This window comes from Octopus sinensis, linkage group LG1, assembly GCF_006345805.1.
Source record: "Octopus sinensis linkage group LG1, ASM634580v1, whole genome shotgun sequence".
Lineage (NCBI taxonomy): Eukaryota > Metazoa > Mollusca > Cephalopoda > Octopoda > Octopodidae > Octopus > Octopus sinensis.
The window spans coordinates 35,048,226-35,072,882 of NC_042997.1; the positions used below are offsets into that span (position 1 = coordinate 35,048,226).

Genomic DNA, 24,657 nt, shown 5'->3' on the forward strand with positions numbered 1-24,657 from the left:
GAATATTTCCGTGACTTTTTATTTTTTATCTCCAGCTATAGAAACAGCGAAATGTCATTTTCTGAAAAATCTAATGTTACAGTATGATAAAAAAGTAAAATCCAATTTTAATGTATTTTATACACTTATTCTGCTTTTATTTTCCTACATGAACATTTGAGTCTGAAATATAGGTTCAATTTATTTAGACATCAGTTTGCATTAAGTTATTTTAAATCGAATTTCTGTTCCAAGTTTCTTATTCGCTAGCTATGTTGTTGTAAACATGCTAAATGTAACCCCGAAAGTATGTTGACCTACATCTTATTTGTACAAAGTTTTGAATGAAATGTCTTATATATATGTTGTATCTAATTCTTTAAAAGGGATCGTTTCTAATGTTGTATGTAGCAGAAGCGTTGAATTACCCGACCTAAATATACTCAACTCTTTTTCTTATACGCCAACTGTTAAACTTGAAATATTGTTATCGTAGATTTGTCACATGTCGATCCCGATCTAGTAGACATGAACAAATTTTTTGAGCACTAATTACCTGCCCTTTCTTGTAGGTAATTTGTGCCACATTCACATTGCTAACCAGCCTTCGTTTATCAAGAGCGATTTGCACGAAAAGTGACAACATCTATGTTGTATCGTGGAAACTGAGGCGCTACCTTGATGGTTCCAGAGGCTACATCATCAGTAATGTGTAAGAAAATCTAGTTATAAAGTGTCTAGCTGTATCGGATTAACGAAATTTCATAGGTCCTCTAAAGTTCAAATCAAAGTTAAAGGAAATGAGCATCAATGTGGTTTGTGGAGGCACATGGGTTAGTGGTTACAGCAGTGGACTCGTGGTCGAGGGATCACGGGTTCGAATCTCAGACTGGGCGACGTGTGTGTTTATGAGCAAAATACCTAAGCTCCACACGGCTGCGGCAGAAGATAATGGCGAACTTCTGCTGACTCTTTCGCCACAACTTTCTCTCACTCTTTCCTCCTGCATTTTGCAGCTCACCTGCGACGGACCGGTGTCCCGTCCAGGTGGGGAACCTATACGCCAAGGAAACCGGGAAAACGGCCCTTATGAGCCAGGCGTGGTTCGAGAAGGAACAAACAAAAAAAATTAATGTGGTGTGAAAATAACTTTGGAACTGCAGTGGCTGTGATAGGCATGAACTTCTATGTTGTTACCTGTGTTTCATGAACGAGCAACATAACTTAAGGAGTATATATATAATGTATAGATATGCTTTAAGTACCGCTCCGTATATTGAAAAATTTACAGTCGCTTCACCCAATTGACCATACACATCTGCATCTGAAATAATCTGCTTCGTCTCAGCAATTATCCATACACTTGTCTCCATGTTCGACGGCATGATGATGATTATCCCCTTATGGCAGCACTTATTTCTTTGCTTCCCTTGCTACATTATGTACATGGGATTTGTTCATGAATGTGTTCCACATTTATTCTGAGGAAATGTGTAAACGTAGTTTTTCAAGGTAAGTCTTTACTATAGCAGGAATTTGCTCAACATAATCTTAATTCGATTTCCTTCGTCCCCCAATTTCCGCCTCCCCATAAGATTTTAGCGTCCTAAACTATATATATAGTTTAGGACGCTAAAATTTTAGATTATTTTACATTTTCTGCGCTTATGACAAAATTTCTACCCAGTATCAGCCGCTTATACTTTTGATGTAACTATGATAGTTGTTAGCCACAGTCAGTCCTGATCCTCATCGAATTGACTTACCACTGTTTTCTACTGTTTTCCCATCGAAATGTCATTATCCAGAGTGCCCCTTCTTCTTTTATATATATATATATATATTATATATATATAAATATATATGGAGGCCCAATGACCCTGTGGTTAGGGCAGTGGACTTGCAGTTGGAGGATCACGGTTTCGATTCCCAGACTGGGCATTGTGCGTGTTTATTGGGCGAAAACACCTAAAAGCTTCACGAGGCTCCGGCGGTGCATCTGCATGGCCGCAGCTCTGAGTTGAAACTTAAAATATATATATATGTGTGTGTGTATGTGTGTACATATATACATATATATATATATAAATATATATATATATATATTATATATATATATATATATATATATATACGCACATACATATATAGATGAGTATGTATATATGTTTCTCTGCATGTGAGCGCGTACGTTTATGTATGTATGTGTGTGTGAAGTAACTGAGGGACCCTTTTATACAACGTCGTAATGTTTTCCGACTAAAACTTGACTTTATTATGCAGAGAGTTACTATAAACAACATGACTGGAAACGACAACATCAACAACAACACAGCTGAAAATAGAACGAAAGTAACATTGCAAACTGTAAACAGACACTTTATAGCTGTACTTATAGAAGAAACCGCAACTACTAAACACATTCTACTTGGAGTTATGTACTGGATAATCGTCTATTTAGCTCTTGAATAAGAGCGAAACAAAACCCCGCTGTTAGACGTAGGAAGCGATTAAAAGCATACTGGGACGATCTCCGTCCAGAACTAAATTTTGTTACTGCGAAACAATTACATTAACAAGCAACATTTATTGACCATAGGAAGAAAGTTAGTGAATTTAACTTTATTGAAGAAAGATTTGAAATTACATTTCTTCCAAACAGTATAAACAAATACGCGAAGGCAACTGACCATTGTTCCTCGACTACTACTATAGTAAATAGTAGGCACAATCGCCCCGATCGTTGTAGTGGTGGTCAGATTTATATATCGGTGAAATACGTTGTTAGTAAATTCTTTTTCAGATAACACAACTTTGGCTTTGAGTAGCCTAGTACCCTCTCGAAGAGAGAGTAATCTCTACCAAAGGAGACAAAAAGATTGAGACACAATATTAACAGCTATTAATGAAACTGGATAAGAGTATTTATAGCAATGTAATGAACACTCAGTAATGGCAGATTGACATCTGTCTGTATGCCCTGACTACTACTGCAAAGCAATACAAGACCGACATTTCAACTTGGAGTAGAAACAACGAAAAGCGTGCCACCGTGAAATTCAAAGATAGAGAAAAAGGTATCTAATTTACGGAAGACCATCAGCCATGCGACGACGCTTATTGGTTGCTAAGAAGCAAGTCACAATACGTCTCACAATCAAACAGTGATAGAAGATAGAAATGATGTTTGGAGATAACAAAAAGAAAACACTCAATTGAAAACTGATCACCCTCAAGTAGGTTCTAAATGCCATGTGCGAGACACTCCGACATGAGGGGAAAATAACCGAAAGAAAATCAAGTAGAAAATTCAACCAGAATGAGAAGAGAAGCAGTAGATATCATAGAAACACCTACACGAGAAGACATATACCTCTTCTGGAGGAAAATCTGGAGGGAAGAGATGGAAATTAACGGTGCTATTCTGTGCCTGGAAGAAATTTCGAGTAATTCTTGTCCTTGCATTACGCCAACACATAAAGTATCGTAGTGATACCCTTGTGATTGTGATTGAATAAAACTCAGGATGGAAAAACACTAGGAAGAGACTTGATTGTTGCATACTGGTACAAGAAACTAACCTTCTACCGGACGTATCTTATGAATCTATATCAGCAAGCTCTCAATTGAAATAGTAGCATACCGCTCTAGTTAGCTCTGTCAGAGATGAAACTGATCCCCCAAAGCAGAGTTACCCACATGGCAAAAATCTACGGTATATCAGAACTTAATGTATAAAATATATACAAAATGTTTAGAGGTCTCCCTTCAAGGCCACTGTGAACATAATAACATCATCACAGCAAAAGAAGTAGTTGAGCAGAAGAGAGTGTGGGGAGGTTTCGAGCAATTGTTGATAAACTAAACTGTTATACCAAAGGTGCGGAAGCATATGTAGATTTTAGTTTCACTTTCGCTGGATTTTCAGAAAGCCTTTGACTCTGTAGAATGTCCTTGCGAAAATTTTTATAAATGTAAGCATAACAGACCAGATATAGTGATTTGGATCAGAGTAGTGAAACTATGTACAATAGTTGAAATCTGTTGCCCAGCGGATGTCAACATAAAGCTAAAGGTCAGCAAAAAAGAAAACACCTACGCTGACCTACTGAATTTTCTACAGCTACTTTGGCTGGTTCAGGTTTACGCCTGTAATCATGATATATGTAACAAACTGCCTAAGCCCCAATCTTGGGAAATTAGGTTTCTCAAAACCAGAAGAGAGAAAGCTAATTAGAACATTACAGAGTGAAACCATCGATGGGACAGTCATAATCTGTCTAAACATTCCACAAATTTTACTTTAAAGTCCAAACATGCAATTGCATGTGTATTAAGAGATGATAAACCTATTTTTTTTACTGTAGTACGAGTTAGTTGTTTGAGACAGATGCTGATCAGTTATTGTTAGCGTTGCGAAAATTCGAACTATTTCGTCCAAGTCTGAGGCACGTCTAAAAACTAAAAGTTGAGTCAGTGGCTGTGAAGACGTTGAACCGTTGACAATGTACTTCCAAGCTTCTCATTCTGTCAGCTTTAGCTTGAGCCTAGAAGGTTACCTTTGCACTATTTTAGTCATTATGAAAAATGAGCTAAGTTTTGTTTCATCATCTCTAAGGCAGTATGCCACTTCATTTGGCATTCGTATTTTTAAGCTCTTATGGATCGTTTATCGTTTTTAACCTGTTTGCTGAAATTGATGTCTACAGCAAGATTTATATCTACATTATGACATTTGTCTTAATTTGTATTGTATCGTGGGATTGATATCAGCTCCAGTTTGAAAAACATATAAATTGTAGTAAGTGCAACTGAATTCATGTCTTACAACTGTTGTTTCTACCAGACTGTTCTCTACATCGTAATGTTTTGCATACACCTTAATCTGTAACTTACGTTTGTTCAGCGTTGTTTGGAAACTAATAAAAATTGTATTTCATTTGAACACAGAGCAAACTTATAATATTTATCATTGGGTTTATGTAAAACTGCCGTCTACATTTCTTGGTACGCTGTCGACTGTGTATTTACTAAATTGGTGACCCCCGACGTGATCTGAACACGCAATGTGAAACCGTCAATCGGACAAGTCAAAACCTGTAAAACATTCCACAAATGTTGCTTTCAAGTCTAGACATGCAATTGTATGCATGAGAATACATACATAAATCAAAACACACAAATTTGCACATGCGCTGACACCAATTATTGCATTTATACACACAAACATGCACAAATATCTTGCTGATGGTTAAAATTTCAATGACGGAGTTTGGATCGAAATTAGAGACTGATTCTTTCTCGATTTCCAAAAGATCTAGGTATAAAACTGAATAACTAACATACATATACACAAACAAACATACATACATATATCTTTCTCGCTCACAGTATGTGTATATATGTGTGGGGGTATATATGTGTATATGCATGTACATATTGCCAACGCATAAGCATATATCTCTTCTTTGTAATACTTTATAAGTGGGCTCACAAAAGAAACGTCTGACCTCAGCGGGTCGAGCAGAGCGAATATGTTTGTGACAACATGCCCATGGCTTTAAGTTTTACGCAAAGCACAGCTTTCTTCTTATTGATGTATCTTTATTTAGAGACTTCGAGTTGTAACTCATCTGCCTGAAGTATGCATTCATTAGCTCAGAACATGTGATAGAAGAATTGTGATACACACACACACACACACATGCATATGCATATGTATGTATATATTTATGTATGTGTATATGTGTGTATTGATTGGTGAATTTTCATCTTCGAAAATTACTCAATGTATAATTTGTATGTTTTATTGTTGTAAGTTCAATTTTGCTATACCGTTACTCTGTGTTTCACAGTGCCTGTTATTCAAACGGTCCAAGAAGGTAACAAAGTATCAATAGTGAATTAAAAATATTCTTAAACGCACTGAAAATTAATCATTTGGATAGGACTGGTTGCTAAACACTGCTAAAAAGAAATCATCACACATTCATCTTTTTAATTGTCATTCACAGAGCAAGAGATATTCATCTATTCGCATGCAGAACACATGATGGTTTGTCTTTAGTATCATATGTGTGCAACACACGGAAACAAGGTCAGTGGCTATTGTTTATAAAGTTTTAATTTTGATGAGTATCAAAATCTATATCAATAAGTGACCATCTTCCATGGTAGAGCAAAAGGAATAATTGAAACAAAAGCTAGATAGTAGTTGAGAATGTTTCATTATATATTAGTGGCTGTGATATAGTCATAGAATTAAATAATGAGCTAAAATATTTGTACCTCAAAGACTATTCTAGAGACTCCCGTATACAGAAACCGAGCATCACCGAAATGACATACTAATACTTTGCCCATATCGCTGAAGAAATTGTATTACAAAGGAGTGCATCATTATGAAAGAAATGCTTTATGTTAAAAGTTCAAAATAAATACAAATCGACTTATAATTAAAATTTTTTAGGTAGACACCGAAATTTACTTATTGGTAAAAACTACACCTAAAGGGAGGAATTGCAGTATATCAATATAAATTACCTAATCTACTCTAAATCCTTAGAGTTTTATTATTTGTGAGAGCATATCTAGCTTATTCCCTGATCAAGAATTCTTTGACCTTGAGTTCATTATTGCAATGGCGTATTAAAGTACAATGACTTTAATTATAGAGAATACGTACATATAGAAATTCATTCAAAATACAAAACGAGAAATAAGAAACAAGGCTTAAACTGAATTTTAAAAATGTTTTCTCATTATACTAGAGATACCGTTGTTAAGTTGAAGGCGGCGAGCTGGCAGAACCGTTACCACGCCGGGCGAAATGCGTAGCCGTATTTCGTCTGCCGTTACTTTCTGAGTTCAAATTCCGCCGAATTCGACTTCGCCTTTCATCATTTCGTGGTTGATAAATTAAGTACCAGTTACGCACTGGGGTCGATGTAATCGACTTAATCCGTTTGTCTGTCCTTGTTTGTCCCCTCTATGTGTAGCCCCTTGTGGGTAGTAAAGAAATAGGTATTTCATCTGCCGTTACGTTCTGAGTTCAAATTCCACCGAGGTCGACTTTACCTTTCATCCTTTCGGGGTCGATAAATTAAGTACCAGTTACGCACTGGTGTCGATGTAATCGACTTAATCCGTTTGTCTGTCCTTGTTTATCTCCTCTATGTTTAGCCCCTTGTGGGTAATAAAGAAACAGATACCGTTGTTAAGTTGAGCTACGAATGCACTAGTAAATCTTCTGTTTCAATTGTCGGCATAAACAAGTATAATATCTATGTCTATCAGTATCTACTGGGTTATTCCAAAATATGAACTCGCTAACTTGGATATCTCATCCCAGGAAAGATGGTCACATTGTAAATCAATTTAAAAAATCCCCAGCAACCAACCAAATCAAAACATAATTAGTAAAACAAATTAAGACTTCATATTAGCAATAGCCACTTCTTGTTATTTTACATTTATACATGAAATATTGAAGACGTGGATATTTTGGGGCGGAATCATTCACACGGGTACATTTTCAAAGAAAAATTTCTGACACTTTCAACAATTAACAGACAACAACAATGAATATGCAACTATATGGAGGGCAGGGAAAGCTCTTTTATATTAAGTTTTACTTTATGATTTATAAGGAATGAACTAGGAATATTTAACTTAATAACTATACGATATATTCAATTTTATGTTTATTATTTAACAAATTCATTATTTATCATTGACCTAGAATGGAAAAAAATCAACTAAACTAATTGACTTTTCATTCTTTTTTCATTAGAAACAAGTTAACTTGTAGAAATAAACAAAACAACAGTGTGCAAAATATCTAAAATATATAAAGACATATATATATATATATATATATATATATATATATATATATATATATATATATATGTATATACGTGTGTATATATATATATATATATGCTTATATGTATATATATATATATCATATATATATATATATAGATATATATATATATATATATATATATATATATATATATATATATATATATATGTATATACGTGTGTATATATATATATATGCTTATATGTATATATATATACATATAGATATGTATATATATATATATATATATATATATACACACACATATATATACATATATATATATATATATATATATAATATATATATATATATATATATAATATATATATATATATATCGTGATGTTTATATGTATATATATGTACATATATATACATATATACACAAGTCCATGCATACGTATATATAAATATATGTATATAGTGGATAGTTACAAACATGCGCTTGTGCAGTTAGCATAAACCAAAAATGAATGCATGAACTTACTTATTGTACAGTAAGATATCAGGACGCCAAATGTCACTAAAAGGAAGGCGGATGACGGACACATTGCCATATTTGATTGGATCCCACTGCAGCTTGTAATCGATCCAGTTCTGTGAAACAGAAAATAATTTGGTTATTGTCTCATGAGAAGAAGAATATTCAACATATTTAAATTTAAGAATGTTGTTCGATTCTAAAAATATTTTCGGTCTAGTCTACTTTTGCGTAACTACTTTACATGGCTGTAACGTAGTTGCAATATAACTACATAACATTACATTCTTGTACAAACAAACTGTCACATGCGTCATCACATGTTGCTGGTGATGGTTCAAAGTGTGAAATAAATGGAAAGAGGTAACGTAAATTGGAATACATAACTGAAATGCTCAAAGGACAACGATTTGTGTGGTCCTGTAATCGAAACGAAACCTATCGAACGCTAGAAACACAAGCCTCTACATGAATGTGCATATGTGTGTAAGTATATATCTATATGCGTATATAAATATTCTCCCTCACTCTGTCTCCCTCCCTTCTCCTATCTCTGTATATATATATATATATATATATATAATATATATATATATATATATATATTATATATATAATATATACACAAACTGCTAGGTTGGATATGTGCATGTATGTGTTTACGTACGTATATATGTATGTATGTATGTATGTATGCATGTATGCATGCATGTATGTATATATGTATGTATGTATGTATGTATGTATGATGTATGTATGTATCTGAAAACATATCCAACTTACTACAATACAACACCGAATACTGCGTTACTAGACTCCAGGAACCCTCTCATATAGGGGCATGGTGAATAAAATAACGTACATAGATCGTAGCAGACGAGCATCGCCTACCGTGGCTACTGGAACTCCTTTATCTCGTGATTTCCTACTATTGAAAAACATTATTGGGAGAGGTCCGGTTACCGCATGCCAGTCAAACCTTGCTACTACGATATATTGAATATCAGCATCTTTTCGGATAATGATATGGCAAAATGCCAGCCGGTTTATTAAAATTAATTATTTGTGAGAGATACAATATTAAAACCAAAATGTAATGTGATTTCTGCCAGAACAAAATCCTGCAATATGGGAATTCCATATTTATGCGTGTGATTTTATGCACAAGCACCTATTTGAGAGGATCTCTCAAGTCTGATAACATTGTATTTGGTGTCTTAACAGTTCAGCTATGTCGGATATAAAAGATTACCTTTTAATATTAATACTACTTCAAATGTGGCGAACAGGCAGAATTCCAGTGTGGTGAACCGGGTAAAATGCTTAGCGATCTAAGTTCAAATTCTACCGAGGTCAGCTTTGCTTTATATCATTTCGGGATCGAGAAGTTCAAATTCTGCCGTTTGTCATTTCAGGATCGATAAAATAAGTACCAGTTGAGCATTGGGGTCGATGTATTTAACTTAACCCATACCTGTCACTCGAAACTGCTGGTTTTATGCCAAAATATGCAACCAATATTGATACTGTTTCCGTTGCTAATTATCAATTTTTATTAAGCCTGCATGCTATTTGTGACGTCAAAGTTTGAAAAGAAGCTATATATAGTAGCAGCAAAATTTGATTGGCATGTAATTTCCAATAGAATGTAATCATGTGATATGGAAGGTCTGACGCCTACGACAGACGATTCTCGTCTGCTACGATCTATGTGTAAGCTTTTATGCATTAACCACCTAAATGAGAGGATCCCTCGAGTCTAATAGCGATGTATTTGCTGTTCTAACAAGAAATGTTGAACTGGATATAAAGATTACCTTTTGATATTAATACGGCTTCTGTTGCGAATGACTAATATGCGTATATATATATATATATGTGTGTGTGTGTGTGTGTGTGTGTGTGTGTGTGTGTGTGGAAACGCAATGGCCCAGTGGTTAGGGCAGCGGACTCGCTGTTGTAGGATCGCGGTTTCAATTCCCAAACGTTGTGAATGATTATTGAGCGAAAATACCTAAAGCTCCACTAGGCTCTGGCAGGGGGGGGGGTGATCCCTGCTGCACTCTTTCGCCACAACTTTCTCTTACTCTTTCTTCTGTTGGCCTGCTCGCTTAGCCAGTGGGGTGGCGTCATTTGAAGGCTAAAACAATGCGAAGCGCATTGTGACCAGCGATGTGAAGCAACATCTGATAGCATGGTCGGTCACGGTGAACACCGTGATATATATATATATATATATATGTATATATATTATATATATATTATATATATATATATATATATAGTATATATATATATATATACATACACACACACACAGACACACACATATATATATATATATATGTTGCTAATGAATTATATGCATATATACATACAGATATAATATATATATATATGTGTGGTGTGTGTGTGTGTATGTGTGTGTGTGTGTGTGTGTGTGTGTGTGTGTGTGTGTGTGTGTGGTGTGTGTGTGTGTTGCTAATGAATTATATGCATATATACGTACAGATATATATATATATATATATATATATATATATAAATATATATTTGTACATGTATATTTGAATACTACCTGTCAAATTCTTAAATTCCTCATTCTCTCTTGTTTTCTTCATGCACACTTTTTTCTCCCCCTTGATCAAAATTATTTTCCCAACTTCTTCCCTCCACATTATCTTTTGCTCAAATACCACTCCTCTTGCTAATTTCTGTGATTCGGCCAAAACAGCCTCATTGAATACTACCGGTCATACAACATTACTTAAATTAACCATTCTTCCCACTCACTATTTTTTTCTTTTAACCTTCTTTTACTCCTTATTTCTCTCTGCATTTATATTCTCCACCCCTACCGTGCTCTCTACACATTCTGATTGAATCGCCTATGTGTTAACATGTACCTCCTTGATACAATGTAAACTTTCATTTAATCAAGATATGCTTGGCCTGAATAGTAACCTACGTTATGTACTTCGCTTGGATGTTCACCACATCCGAAATTCCGCTCGCTATGAAACATGTAACCCGGATCTAATCCAATCCATCCCTTAACTCTTGTATTATTATTCGCACAACTGGCAACACCGGTTACCTACTGTGAAATATAAACAGAACTTCTTTCAGTTTATAGCACTTCGATATGAAAAAAATCCAAAGCCTTCCGTCTTAATAAACCACTATTGTCCCTGGAAGTTATTTTTTAATATTTACTGCTAACTTTACCCTACACCACGATCTCCGGATCTTATATGTATGTATCTTGCAGAAACGTTAGCAAGCCGGGCAAAATGTTTAGCGGTATTTCGTCTGCCGCTACGTTCTGAGTTCAAATTCCGCCGAGGTCGACTTTGCCGTTCATCCTTTCGGGGTCGATTAAATAAGTACCAGTGGGGTCAATATAATCGACTTAATCCGTTTGTCTGTCCTTGTTTGTCCCCTCTATGTTTAGCCCCTTGTGGGCAATAAAGAAATAATATATATATAATTCTTATTTATATGATATATATATATATATATATATATATATATATATATATATATTGAGAGAGAGAGAGAGAGAGGGAGAGCGAGAGAGAGAGAGATAGAGATTGTTTGTCTTTATGTTCAGTTATGATGAAAACCATTTTACATTAATTTGATGGACTGTTCTACACTCTATACAAATTTGTTATTCTTAAGCAAGAATGTTGTAGAGAGTGATTTTAAAGTTTCGGACTGCATATGTGTGTGTATATGTATATATATATATATATATAATATATATATATATATGTATGTATGTGTGTGTGTGTGTGTGTTGTGTGTGTGTGTGTGTGTGTGTGTGTGTGTGTGTGTGTGTGTGTGTGTGTGTGTGTCTATCTATCTCTATCATATGAAGTATGTATACATACATTTCTATATATATATATATATATATGTTTTTGCGCGTACACAGTTATCAGCAAATGATTTTGTAAATGGTGTAGTAGCAGTATAGAGTTTTATAGACTTCGGTGAAGTGAAAACTAGGGAAAGCTCAATTATAATCTCTGTGTGTAAAATCTAATCACTTGCTAGTCATCTACATCCACCACCAAACATTAACACTTGAAATCAGAGGAAGCTAAAATCGTATTAATAATACATATGAATATTTCGTAGTTTTAGCAACATTTCTTCATGCCAATATTCAGCAAATGGTTAAATGAAGTAGAAAAAATTAAACATCAGAGAGATATTTAAATATATAAAACTGTCATAAAAGGTATGACGCATGAAAATGAATTAAGCTACATATATTAGAATAAATATAAATATATATGAATACAGATTTTTATAAAAATAGACACATATCCTGTCCCTGAACATGCATCCAGCCTCAATATACATATAAAATTATATGTATGCAATTCAACTTCATCACAGGATTATAGGGGAATATTAAAGGAGCGTTATGGCTCTTATACACTCAGGTATTCAAGAGAAATAAACTGATGGAAAGCTACAAGGACTAGTCAAAAATTCGAGAAAGATCATACTCACACACGTTGTATAAAATATAAGCTCTTGAGGAAATTATACGTTTACAATGATGTACTAACAATTTTTGTGAGAAAGGAAACTATAACAATTATGTAAAATTATTCTGAAGTTTAATTTTCTGTATATTCTTGAGTGTTTGGTTACTATAAACCCTCTTTTAAATTTATTTAGTGTTTGTTTTATACATTTCCATTAGATGTAATTTCATAAAGCTAGTGCGGCCGAATTCATCAAAACCCAGCAACGCTTCCGTAATATTCGAATATATAAGTGATATTTTAAGTACCCATTTCTACTAGAAACAAAGGCCCATGTTCAAGGTAAGGGTATACAAGGGTTGAACAAAATAATGGAAACACCTTAAAATTTAAAACAAGTTGATTTTAATATGGTGTAGGACCGCTTTTGGCAGTAATTACAGCTTAGATTCTACGAGGTACGGACTCGTACAAAGTTTGAATTGTTTCCAAAGGAAATTTTTGTCCGTTCTCCAGCTAAAACAGTCGCCATTTCTTGTAGTGATGATGATGGAGGATATCGACTCCTTAGTTGATTTTCTAAAATGTACCATAAATGTTCAATAATATTGAGATCTGGTGACTGTAGTAGCCGGATAAGATGTGCAACTTCACAAGAATGTTTCTTGTGCCATTCAGTAACTACGTTAGCTGTGTGAATTGGAGCATTATCATCCTGAAAGATTGCATTTCCCTCCGGAAACAGTTCTGCAAATATAGGATGAATCAGATAAATTGCTTAAACCATCTTGACTATTAATTCTGCCATGGAGGGAAACCTTTGGACCGGTGGATGTCCATGGTATAGCCCCAAGATGATCACAGATCCTTTTCCATTTTTAATAGGTGGAAGAAGGTTGTCTGGGTCAAAATAATTCTTTTAGCTGTCTCCACACGTATACTTGGCCGGTGGTCGGAAATAAGGTAAGGATGACTCGTCCGAGAAAATAACTTTCTTCCACTGCTCGATGGACCAATTCGGTAGGATTTTACTCCACTGTAAATGCTTTGCAACTTTTATTTTTGAAAGTAGTGGTTTTCTGATTGCAGCCTCTCCGTGAAATCCGGCTTTGTGTAGCTCCCGGAGAACAGTTTTTGTGAAAACTGGATTCTCGAGGTGGTCATTATTCTCTGCAGTAATTTGGGAGCTGATCCGTTCTAACAATTCGCGTAACAGTATGAAAGTTTCAGTTTTCTTCTGGAGTTTTGTTTCGTCGAGGGGGTTTCCCCTTTTTCTCAAAGGCTGTCATTACTTTCGAGACAGTACTTCTTGGTACACCATACATTTCGGCCGCTTTCGTTACGCTAGTGCCTGCCATACGAGCACCAACAATTCGACCTCTTTGAAAGTCCATTAGAGCGTGGAGGCACATGGCCTAGTGGTTAGATCAGTGGTCGAGGGATCGCGGGGTCAAATCTCAGACTGGGTGATGTGTGTGTTTATGAGCGAAACACCTAAGCTCCACTCGGCTCCAGCAGAAGGTAATGGCAAACTTCTGCTGACTCTTTCGCTACAATTTTCTCTCGCTCTTTTCTCCTGCATCTTGCAGCTCACCTGCGACCGACCGGCGTCCCGTCCAGGTGGAGAACTTATACGCCAAAGAAACCGAGAAACAGGCCCTTATGAACCAGGCGTGGCTCGAAAAGGAACAACTAACAAAGTCCGTTATATCTGTAATTTTAATGAATTTTAATAACCTCTTTCTGGTGGAATCAGAAAAGAAACGGCAATTTTAGCAAAATATATTAAGCAACACCTATAATTAATAAAAAAAAACATAAAAATAAATAAGCTTTTGATAGTTTTATAGATATTTCAAAATTATGATACTATGATGCTAGGTGTTTCCATTATTTTGTCCAACCCTTGTATATGTAAAATAGGATCCATCTCAGTCTGTCAAAATCACACTACAAATTAGATTAACAGCTAGATTGAAATATAAATGGCAAAATAAATAGTTATTATTTTAATTATTGTATGAGAAACCCTAAATAATATGCGATGATTTACTGAATAAATAACAGTTTACATCGACTATGAAGGTGTGAAAACTTTCTATTAATATTATATTATGACTTCATCAGATTGTGTAAAAGTCTACAATATCTAGTTGAGAAAATATTGATCCGTTCAACATTCGAAAATACGAGTCATCGCTTTACTGGTAATAATAAAATATCTTCAACTGCAGAAACATCAATATTTATTCATTAAACAATTTCAAAATGTTTTATATTTAATATTACATAGATTATATTTGAAAGCCATCAATATACATCGTCGTAATTCAAAGAAAATGATTACATTTTCATTATGATTTCATTAGGTTTAACATTGCAGTTTAAACTTTTATAAACATCAAGCAAACAAAATTTGAATGGGGTATAAAAGGAAAAGAAAATTTGTGTGTTCAATAAACATATGGATACCGTGTCTGTCTAAGTTGTTAACTTCTCGTTTCATAAATTGCAATAAAGTTGATAATTAGATTCTTATGAAGAATTTCAAATACAGCAATACATATCTAGATAAGAGGAACACATCCACGCACATTATACAAACACAGTTACATACACACTAACATACATACGTGCATGCATAAGCACACACACACACACACACACACACACACACACCACACACACACAAACACAAACACAGTGGCTGCAAGGGTAGATTTGCTTATTTGAATGTATAACGTTTATTTAACATAGTAAAACTATAGTATGCTTACACGCTCCGTTAATAAATATATCGCTTAAAGGATCTAAGAGCGTAGTGCCTAGAACCGTGTCTGTGTTTATACAATACCTTGCAAATATTCAAGCATCCATATTTATTGTACGATTTCACTAGAATGTTCTAAAGATACGCTTCCTTAAATGTCTCAGTTGTTATTTGTTGTGGATATATAGGGACGTGCTTCTTCTTCTTCTTACCTATGTAGGCCCTGCACTTATTTTCGAAAACTGCTACGTATTTTGCAATTAAAGAACAGCTGCTAACGAGGTGACTACTGTATTATCTAAGTATATTGAGATATATTTTGTTATATATTTCATTTTTCTTTTTGTGCTATAATTGCAATATATTTTGCCTATGATTTTCATATTTGACTTTTACTTTACATTTGTACAAGTTGGCTCCAAGTCTCACCCAGAGACCTCAAGAGACAACAGGTTGGAAGCTCATGTTGTTGTTATGCCTAGTGTGCCATATATTTGGTTTTGTATTTAATGTTGTACTACTGAATGTCTAAAAAAACCATACGAAAATTATGTTTGTTTTAAAACTTGAGATTACATTGAAAGTATTTTGCGTAGGATATGAGCAGTTCCCATGAGCACTATCTTTTGAATTTCTGCCATTTTGTGGTTTCCTGGTATCTGAGTTAGGTAACAATCAGCCCCTTTTGCTATCATTCCCAGGGCACCTACGACAACAGGTATTGTTTTAGTGTTCAGGTTCCACATTTTGCTGATTTCTATTTCAAGATCTTTATATTTGCTCAGTTTTTGGTAGGTCTTACTATTATTATCATTATCATCATTATTATAATTATTATTATTATTATTATTATTATTATTATTATTATTATTATTATTATTATTATTCAGTGAGAGAGCAGTGCATGCCATCAAAGTGACACTGGGGTAAAATATACGAAACCCAGTATACCCATCATGACTACCCATCTAATAAGGGTACACTAGGCACATGCATCGCAACCATATGTGCGCGATATGGTGATCTCATATCAAGATAACCAGCAATTGACCTTGCAGGTGGGACCCAGTTAGAATTTTCTTCTGGTCGAGTAACCCATCCCGCTCAAAAGGTCCCTGAATAAGGAGCGTTTAAGGATGTTGAACGAAACACCCATGTTCCCAGAGCTGAATTATCCAAACCACAAAGAATTCCTCATAAAACACATGGTTATGATGCTCCGCCACTACTTCAAACTCATGTTTAGATATGCATATTGCGTCAGCCACCAAGAGTCAAGCTCAGCTGGTTAAGGTCAAGCAACTGAGCAGAATATTTGCTGTGGCCCATCTTTTATATCAAGACAAATCCTCTACACGATAACACTTTCAATCAGTTAAGATCAAAAGCCTTGAGAGCCACTGCCTGGTATAGCATTTATTATTATCGTCATGATCAAGATCATGATCATCATCACCATCTTTATTATTATTATTGTTATTACTATATTTATCGTACATCACATCGACAGAGCTCGAAATAACCCCTCCCCCCAAAAATTGTTATTTCCAGTTGATATCTTTATGCTGTAACCGGCATAATAAAATAGGAGCTTTTTATGCATAGTCAAACTGTTTCTGGTAAACAAACTAAAAGTACATATATATATATATATATATATATATATATATATACGCCTGAATATTTGTGCATATATTTTATCTAAACATATACTTGGGTAGTAACCACATTGATATACTCGATAAATTTTGAATGTTATAATACTGAAATTCACCAAGCATAGATCTATTGGAACCGTTATATGTAACACGTACATATACGTACATATAGAAATGTTCGTGCAGTAACACACCAAAGAAATAAGCATCAATATGCATAAATAGTATACCGCATCATTCTCTCCGAAATCAAAGGAATTTGTGCAAAGCCAAACTAATCCAATATGCAAATCTAGTGACAGTCCGTGTATCTAATGCAGTTTCCCTATTACATAATTAATTTAACGTAAAACGGAGCTACATATGGGAATGGCATGAAAGGCATACGTTCCTAATTTTGCATTGCCCCTCTGTTGTATAGGATTCCACTCTGTTCAAAATCACTCAATATTTGAATATATAAAGGCGCGCTCCAAGGAATTGAAGAAATTCGCTGGGAACCTCTTAACATTGCAATGTTTTCAATTATTGCTATGAACAATGGAAAGTTTAATTAAACCTTCTTTTAGTCAACTTACCTACTTCACACCTACTTTACATTACTCACGTTATGAAATGTCACGGGAAATAAATGGCAATGATAGAATACTAAATCGTATCGTGTATATATTCCAAAGATTTTTGCTTATGTAAGATATTAATATAGAAGTAATTTAGAAATTAGTTATGTTCTGATATAACGAATCTGTAGTTGAGGTTTTGATTTCGTGCTTATGATTGAAATACATTCATGACAACTATGCTGATATGGCTCTCGAAAATAACAGCACTATGGCTTATTACATTAACTAATATAAGAATTGTTAATGGTAAGAACCAATATATTACTACTGCATCATATCTGTGACATTTAGACCGTATGCAAATGCGGCATTTAATGTGTGCGCAAATATTTTTAGCTATATAGAAAATAATTGCCCAGAGGTTTCTCATACGATGTAATAGACGAAGTAGAATTCATTTGCGAACTAAAAAAATATATGAGAATTTGATGATTAAGAGAATATCATTATCATTAATTAACTTAACCGAAAATTATCACTGCAGCTAAACTTATTTGACGAATTATTTCAAAACTAATGACGTCAGCAGAAGCTACTTAAAAATATTACTTTTAAATATGTTGTCAGGAATCAACACCACTATGAGTTATGAAACATCCTACATTTATCATGCTCTGATATGTGTAAGTGCGCGCACACAAACACACATATATATATGTATATTCATATCTCCATCTCTCTCTCTCTCTCTCTCTGTATATATATATATTATCTATCATAACGGCTGATATTAAACTTGTAATGCATGAAAATTGTGCAAAATTAATGCAGAAATAATTGTAGTATGATGGAAATTTTATCAAACATTGTGAAGTCTACATCTAGGTTCAGGAAAAATTGTTAGTATTAGCGAATCGATTCAGAAAAAAAATGGGTGGAAGAGTATAATGCCGATATTGTTATCCTAGAGTACTCATTAAGGTCCATTTACATTCTAAGAATAACTTCTGTCCATGTCGATTTTGACTTTTATCATTCCAGAGTCGATAATGTAATGGCTCCTTGAGTGACCGAATCAACTTTATCGCCTTTGTAATTCACCGGTGTCCTATTGAATTTATGGCTACAATGAATCCATGTATTTCTAAATCAATGTATAGCCACAGCTACTGGAGATGCTGTTCCATTAGCAACTGTTGTTATTTAGTCAGTTCTGATCGAGAAAACCTATGATCAAATATGTTATAGCCGTTACCATCTCATTTTATTTTCAGACAATGTAACAAGTACGATAACATAAAATGATTCGGTTCTTTTGTTTTTGAGGTGCTTGGTGCTTTGAGAAAAAATTGACTGGTATTAACTGTTGATATAGCATTAACATACAATTTCATTTGTTGCCTCAGTCTAACAACCTTTGTTTGCACTTTGATATTAGTTTTAATAGTTTGAATACTGATGTGCTTCTGACGATGCCTTTTCTGTAGCTATGTTAAAAATAGATTCGATATTAACGAATTGTTCAATTTATACTTTGACATTTATTCGGTCGAATGCAGCAGCTATCTATCTGTCAAACATCATATGTTTACTGGAGGGGTAATTTCTTTGAATTCAATGACACTGGTAATCATTGGGAATTAATGAAATCTCAGTTACCCGTAAAAGATTGTGTTGTCTAATTCCATTATTGTTTCAATCTTAAACTCCCTATTGAGGTTTGAGTACAGTGGATTCTGGACACATTATATTCTACTATAAAACTGAAACCTACTACTAGAAATAATGTAAACGCATTTTTCTACGGCCGTTTAGTACAATATCATGGGCACCGATTTTAGAATCAGTTGAACGAAGATGGATAGAAAACCGTGCACTAAATATCCTAAGATGCTGACTACTGGAACAAAGACTCCACAATCTTTTATAGAAATATCTGAAATCCTTTAACATATATTTATTCCCTTTCAATATTTATATTACTTTTCCTAATATTTTAAATAACTTCTTTAAGTCATCTGTTATTAATTCAATATACAGACTTAACCTCGTATACTTTAACAGGGGTATAACAATCAAGTATATTGCTTTTTTACGACTTCATATAGCTTTATTTTTCAGTTGAGGTAAGCACAACACTTTCTTGGTTATCTGCAAGAGATGTATATATATATATATATATATATATATATATACATAAGCTGCACGCAAGAAATTGTCAAGCATGCACATATATTACTAACGAAATACCAAAATCCTTATAACTTATAAGTTTGCTTGTCTCCATTCAGGATTCAAAACGTTAGCCATATGTATTGTAGGAGATATTTTACATTTGTTAAGAAAGCAACTTTTACACCGTTCGTTATTTCGTTGTTCCTAAAACGGAGTGTATCATTGCAAAAATTTAATCCAAAAGTGTAGAATCCCGTGTTAGAGAGGTATAATACACACTGGTTCTGAATAGTTGTTGATGGAAACTACTCAAGGCTCTCATAAGAACAACATAGAAACCTTTCTTCTTTTAAACAACTTAGCTGCTAAGCAAATGTGTCGTAAATGGCAGAGAGATAGTAGCCATTTCCCTAATTATCAAGAACTCCCTCAAAACACATGCTATGGTTATGCAACTGTCTTTTCTACTTTTATTACAACTTCTACTCTTCCGAAGGAAGACAGGATATAGCATTTTTACCCAAGACTAACCAACTGACCAGTCTCTCTTCCTCATGCCATACGATTGTGTCATATCCAACTGTATCGAGCCGTACATACATTACTGCAGTAAATTGCAAATCCGTGGAATATTCTTTTAACCTCATTTTGAGAGTTGACAGTCTGAACTAGTCTATCTTTCAGAACCTATAATAATTCTGGGCCTCTCTTCTCTACAAACTACTACATATATACTTCTTTAACTTTCAAATACGAATATTATTTTGTAAAGTTGTGTAAATCAGTGTCTGTACAACATATTCTGAATTTCAAAATTTCAGTTCAATAGTTCACTTGAATACACATGTATTCTCAGTATTTGACAACTTTTGACAACCTCTACTACTATATGTCATCTCTTATTCTGAGAGAAATTGGATCGATCTTATATTAAATGGACGAAAAATGTCAGAATATATGACATAGTCTCGGAAACAAAGATGAAATAGATAATGTTCCTGCAGCCGTATATTTCTTGCTGTGGAGTTAGGCCAGTCAAAGAAAAGAGTAAGCATATACGTTCTCGTATATCAAGCTCAATAATTTATAGCATTAAGTTCAGTTTCAAATAGCATCCATGTTATATTTCCTAACCCGCTAATCAATAGCATATAAGTACCAGCGAGATTCTGTGATTAAGCTGCTGCTTCCTTTCAGAGAAAAATGCTCACACTGTTATGATGCAAGTGAAAATTAGAACTAAAGCGTAATCATGAATCAACCTGCCCCAAATCGTATTTTATCGCGGGGAGATATGGAAACAATAATTACTTTCACAGCACGCCTACGAACAGCGGTAAGCCATTTAAACAAATGGAATCTACAACAATATAGAACTCTATGGACACAGTGCAATGTCAAAGAATGGTTGCAATGGACAAAATGTGGTTTGTTGCCTGTTTCTCTTTTGCTGTAGGCTATTTACCGCATTGCCGTTCATAGATGTAATTCACAAACTTCATTTATTACTTATCGGCCGTTTCAATCGAAGTGCTCACCATTGAATACAAATAGGAGTTTAAAAAAAGTTAGAATCGAAGAGATGTCACCCTGTTGGCTGAAAGATTATCACTCCGAAGAATTACACACACATATAAATGTATCTATCTATCTATCTATCTATCTATCTATCTATCTATCTATCTATCTATCTATCTATCTATCTATCTATCTATCTATCTCTCTCTCTCTCTCTCTCTCTATCTCTCTCTCTCTCTATCTATCTATCTATCTATCTATCTATCTATCTATCTATCTATCTAGCTATATATCTCTATCTATCTATCTATCTATCTATCTATCTATCTATCTATCTATCTATCTATCTATACATCTATCTCTCTCTCTCTCTCTATCTCTCTATCTATCTATCTATCTATCTATCTATCTATCTCTCTCTCTCTCTATCTATCTATCTATCTATCTATCTATCTATCTATCTATCAATCTATCTATCTACATATCTATACGTTCATAAGTATAGTAACATATCTGCGTATATCTCATTGTTTGAAGTATCTGAACGTTACTATGAATATCAAAACGATTTTACTGTAGTGAACTTTGAACAATACATTTAATTGCATCTAAAATACTTTAATTGCAACAAAATACTTCATAGCAGCTGCTTAAATATTAATTTGGTTGATGAATTTCTGAGAAAGATAGATTTAGTATGTAATCCTAAGCAGTGTTTCTTCTGGTGATTTGAAACTATACTTTTTTCATTCAGGAATTGTTCTTTGCAAATATATTCGACAGAATGTGCACGCGCACGCGCGTTTACCCGCACTTTTTTTAAGGTCATCCGTCACTCGCAAGTGAGTATAACTTGATACTTTATACTATGCTCTCCTTCATTGTTTTTGGTGTCTATATAGTCAAGAGCAGACAGAGAGCCATTCTTGGCCACAAGTTTTAGGTTTCATACCCAAAAGATAATTGGGAATATGCACGTAGGAAGATAAGAGTGTAGTATCAGCAACAGATTGTACTCATTTTCAGATGAGTAGATTGGAACAATGTGTAATGACGAGCTCTACCTATGGACAAACACGTCGTCCAATTCAGAAAACAAACACGTAAAGTTAGGGTCATGAACTTAACACCCAGACCATAAGATCTCGAGCCTTCACATAACACCCCCACACCCCCGCACAACCCACATCCACCCACACACACCGAAGTATTGAGTTACGAGTATGAAAATAAATCAAAAGAAATTTTAAGGTATTTGAGGGAAAAACCACGCATACACACACACAAAAACACACATACACACACACAAAAACACATACACACACACTGTCATACCCACAAACAGTAAAGTATTGCTCACACATCTTTGGTGTATTACATTCAATGACAAGGTAGTGCTGGATTATAGTGGAAAACACCGGCCCGATCTGTGGCGTGGGCGAGACTTAACTACATGGTTGCGATGGAAACATTTTAACGATACAATTAGAACTCTGTATACGCACACACACACATACACACACGCGCACACACACACACACACACACACACACGAACAAAAGTAAACCACTCAGAGTAGTCAGCAGCATACATATGAGTAACAAAGTCAGATACAGGCATATCAAATACCATACATCATAAATTCTTGATTTATTTAAATTATCTCAGCCTCATATGAGGAAGTGAGATGATCTCAGAAGTCAGGGACTCTCCAGGGTTGACATGCTATAAGGGAAAAAGCCAAGCACATTCTGTACAGATAAGAAGTCAAAGGTGAAAATAAGTTTTTGCCTCGTCAGACGTCATCTACACGACACGTTTTTTCTATTCCTTCTCCAGTAGTAAAGAAATACTGACATTAAAAAATGGGTGCAGCACATTTATGTGCTAGGCAATTTATGTAAACCAAACAAAATAAGCTCAGAGAAAAAGAGAAATAACACAGTATAGACAGTATATGAGCAACATTTACAAATAAAATCTAACTAGTTATATATTTGTTTCTTCTATTGTCACAGGCATAACTCTTTGGTAAAAAAAAATTTGCTGCTCGAGCACATGATTCCTGGTTTACTCCCGCTGAATGGATTTGGCCATTCGAAACTCAAAGAAACATGTTGTCTGTGTATACACACACACACAAACACACGTGCGCATACAAACACATGCGTATATGTATGAATGCATATATATATATATCCATATCTATCTATCTATATACATATATTTCTTTATTGCCCACAAGGAGCTAAACACAGAGGGGGACAAACAAGGACAGACAAGTCTCTCTCTCTATATGTATATACATACACACATACATATACACACACATATATATATATATATTTATATACGTGCGTGTGAGTGTGTGCATGCATGTATATTTATACGTGTGCGTGCGTATGTGTATGTGTATATATATATATACATGTGTCAGTGCATGTGTGTGTATGTGTGTGTGTGTGTGTGTATGTGTGTGTGTGTGTGTGTGTGTGTGTGTGTAAGTAAACAGAGAGAAGGAAGAGAAAAAAATGATAAAATGAAATGCAGACTATCACACACACACATACACAGATTCAGAAAGCAGCAGACAAAAACGGTGGGTGAGACGTAATATATTGATGATGCATCGTTTAGCAAATTCATCCAGACGCTGTCAAATAGTAGTTGCAGGCCCGAAGGCTATATATATATGGAACTTTCATTAGAAGAAACTCAGCAATGATGCTAAAGCTCTCGATATCATTTATCTGGTGTGATATATAATTCGTTACGAATTTGTGAATAAACGATTTTATTCTCTATTTTCTCCAAATCACAGTTCAGAAACAACGGTAAATTATTGAAAATTGTTCTCTTTATATGAAGCTACTACCATATATATATATATATATATATATATATATATATATATATATACGTGTGCGTGAGTGTATATATATGCATACACTCACTCGCATACACATATCTTTTATCATTTCTCTTCAACTTGTTTCAGTCATCCGACTTCGGCCAAGCTGGGGCAACACTTTGAAAAATGTTTAATTTAATGATTCGACCTAACTATTCAATTTTTTACTGCTTCGTACTTATTCTGTCGAATTCTTTTGCCAAACCACTATGTTACAAGGATATT

The 24,657-nt window shown here is 34.4% G+C and overlaps 1 protein-coding gene across 2 annotated transcripts in view; it reads right to left on the reverse strand.

Annotated features, from left to right (window-relative positions):
* The window catches only part of LOC115218923 (neuronal acetylcholine receptor subunit alpha-10), a 1,131,344-nt gene that overhangs the window by 345,323 nt on the left and 761,364 nt on the right, over positions 1-24,657 (reverse strand). For both annotated transcript variants that reach the window (XM_029788944.2, XM_036499212.1), the window contains one exon: positions 8,339-8,448. In XM_029788944.2, the coding sequence (XP_029644804.1) occupies positions 8,339-8,448 (110 nt within the window). The remainder of the gene's footprint in view (positions 1-8,338; positions 8,449-24,657) is intronic.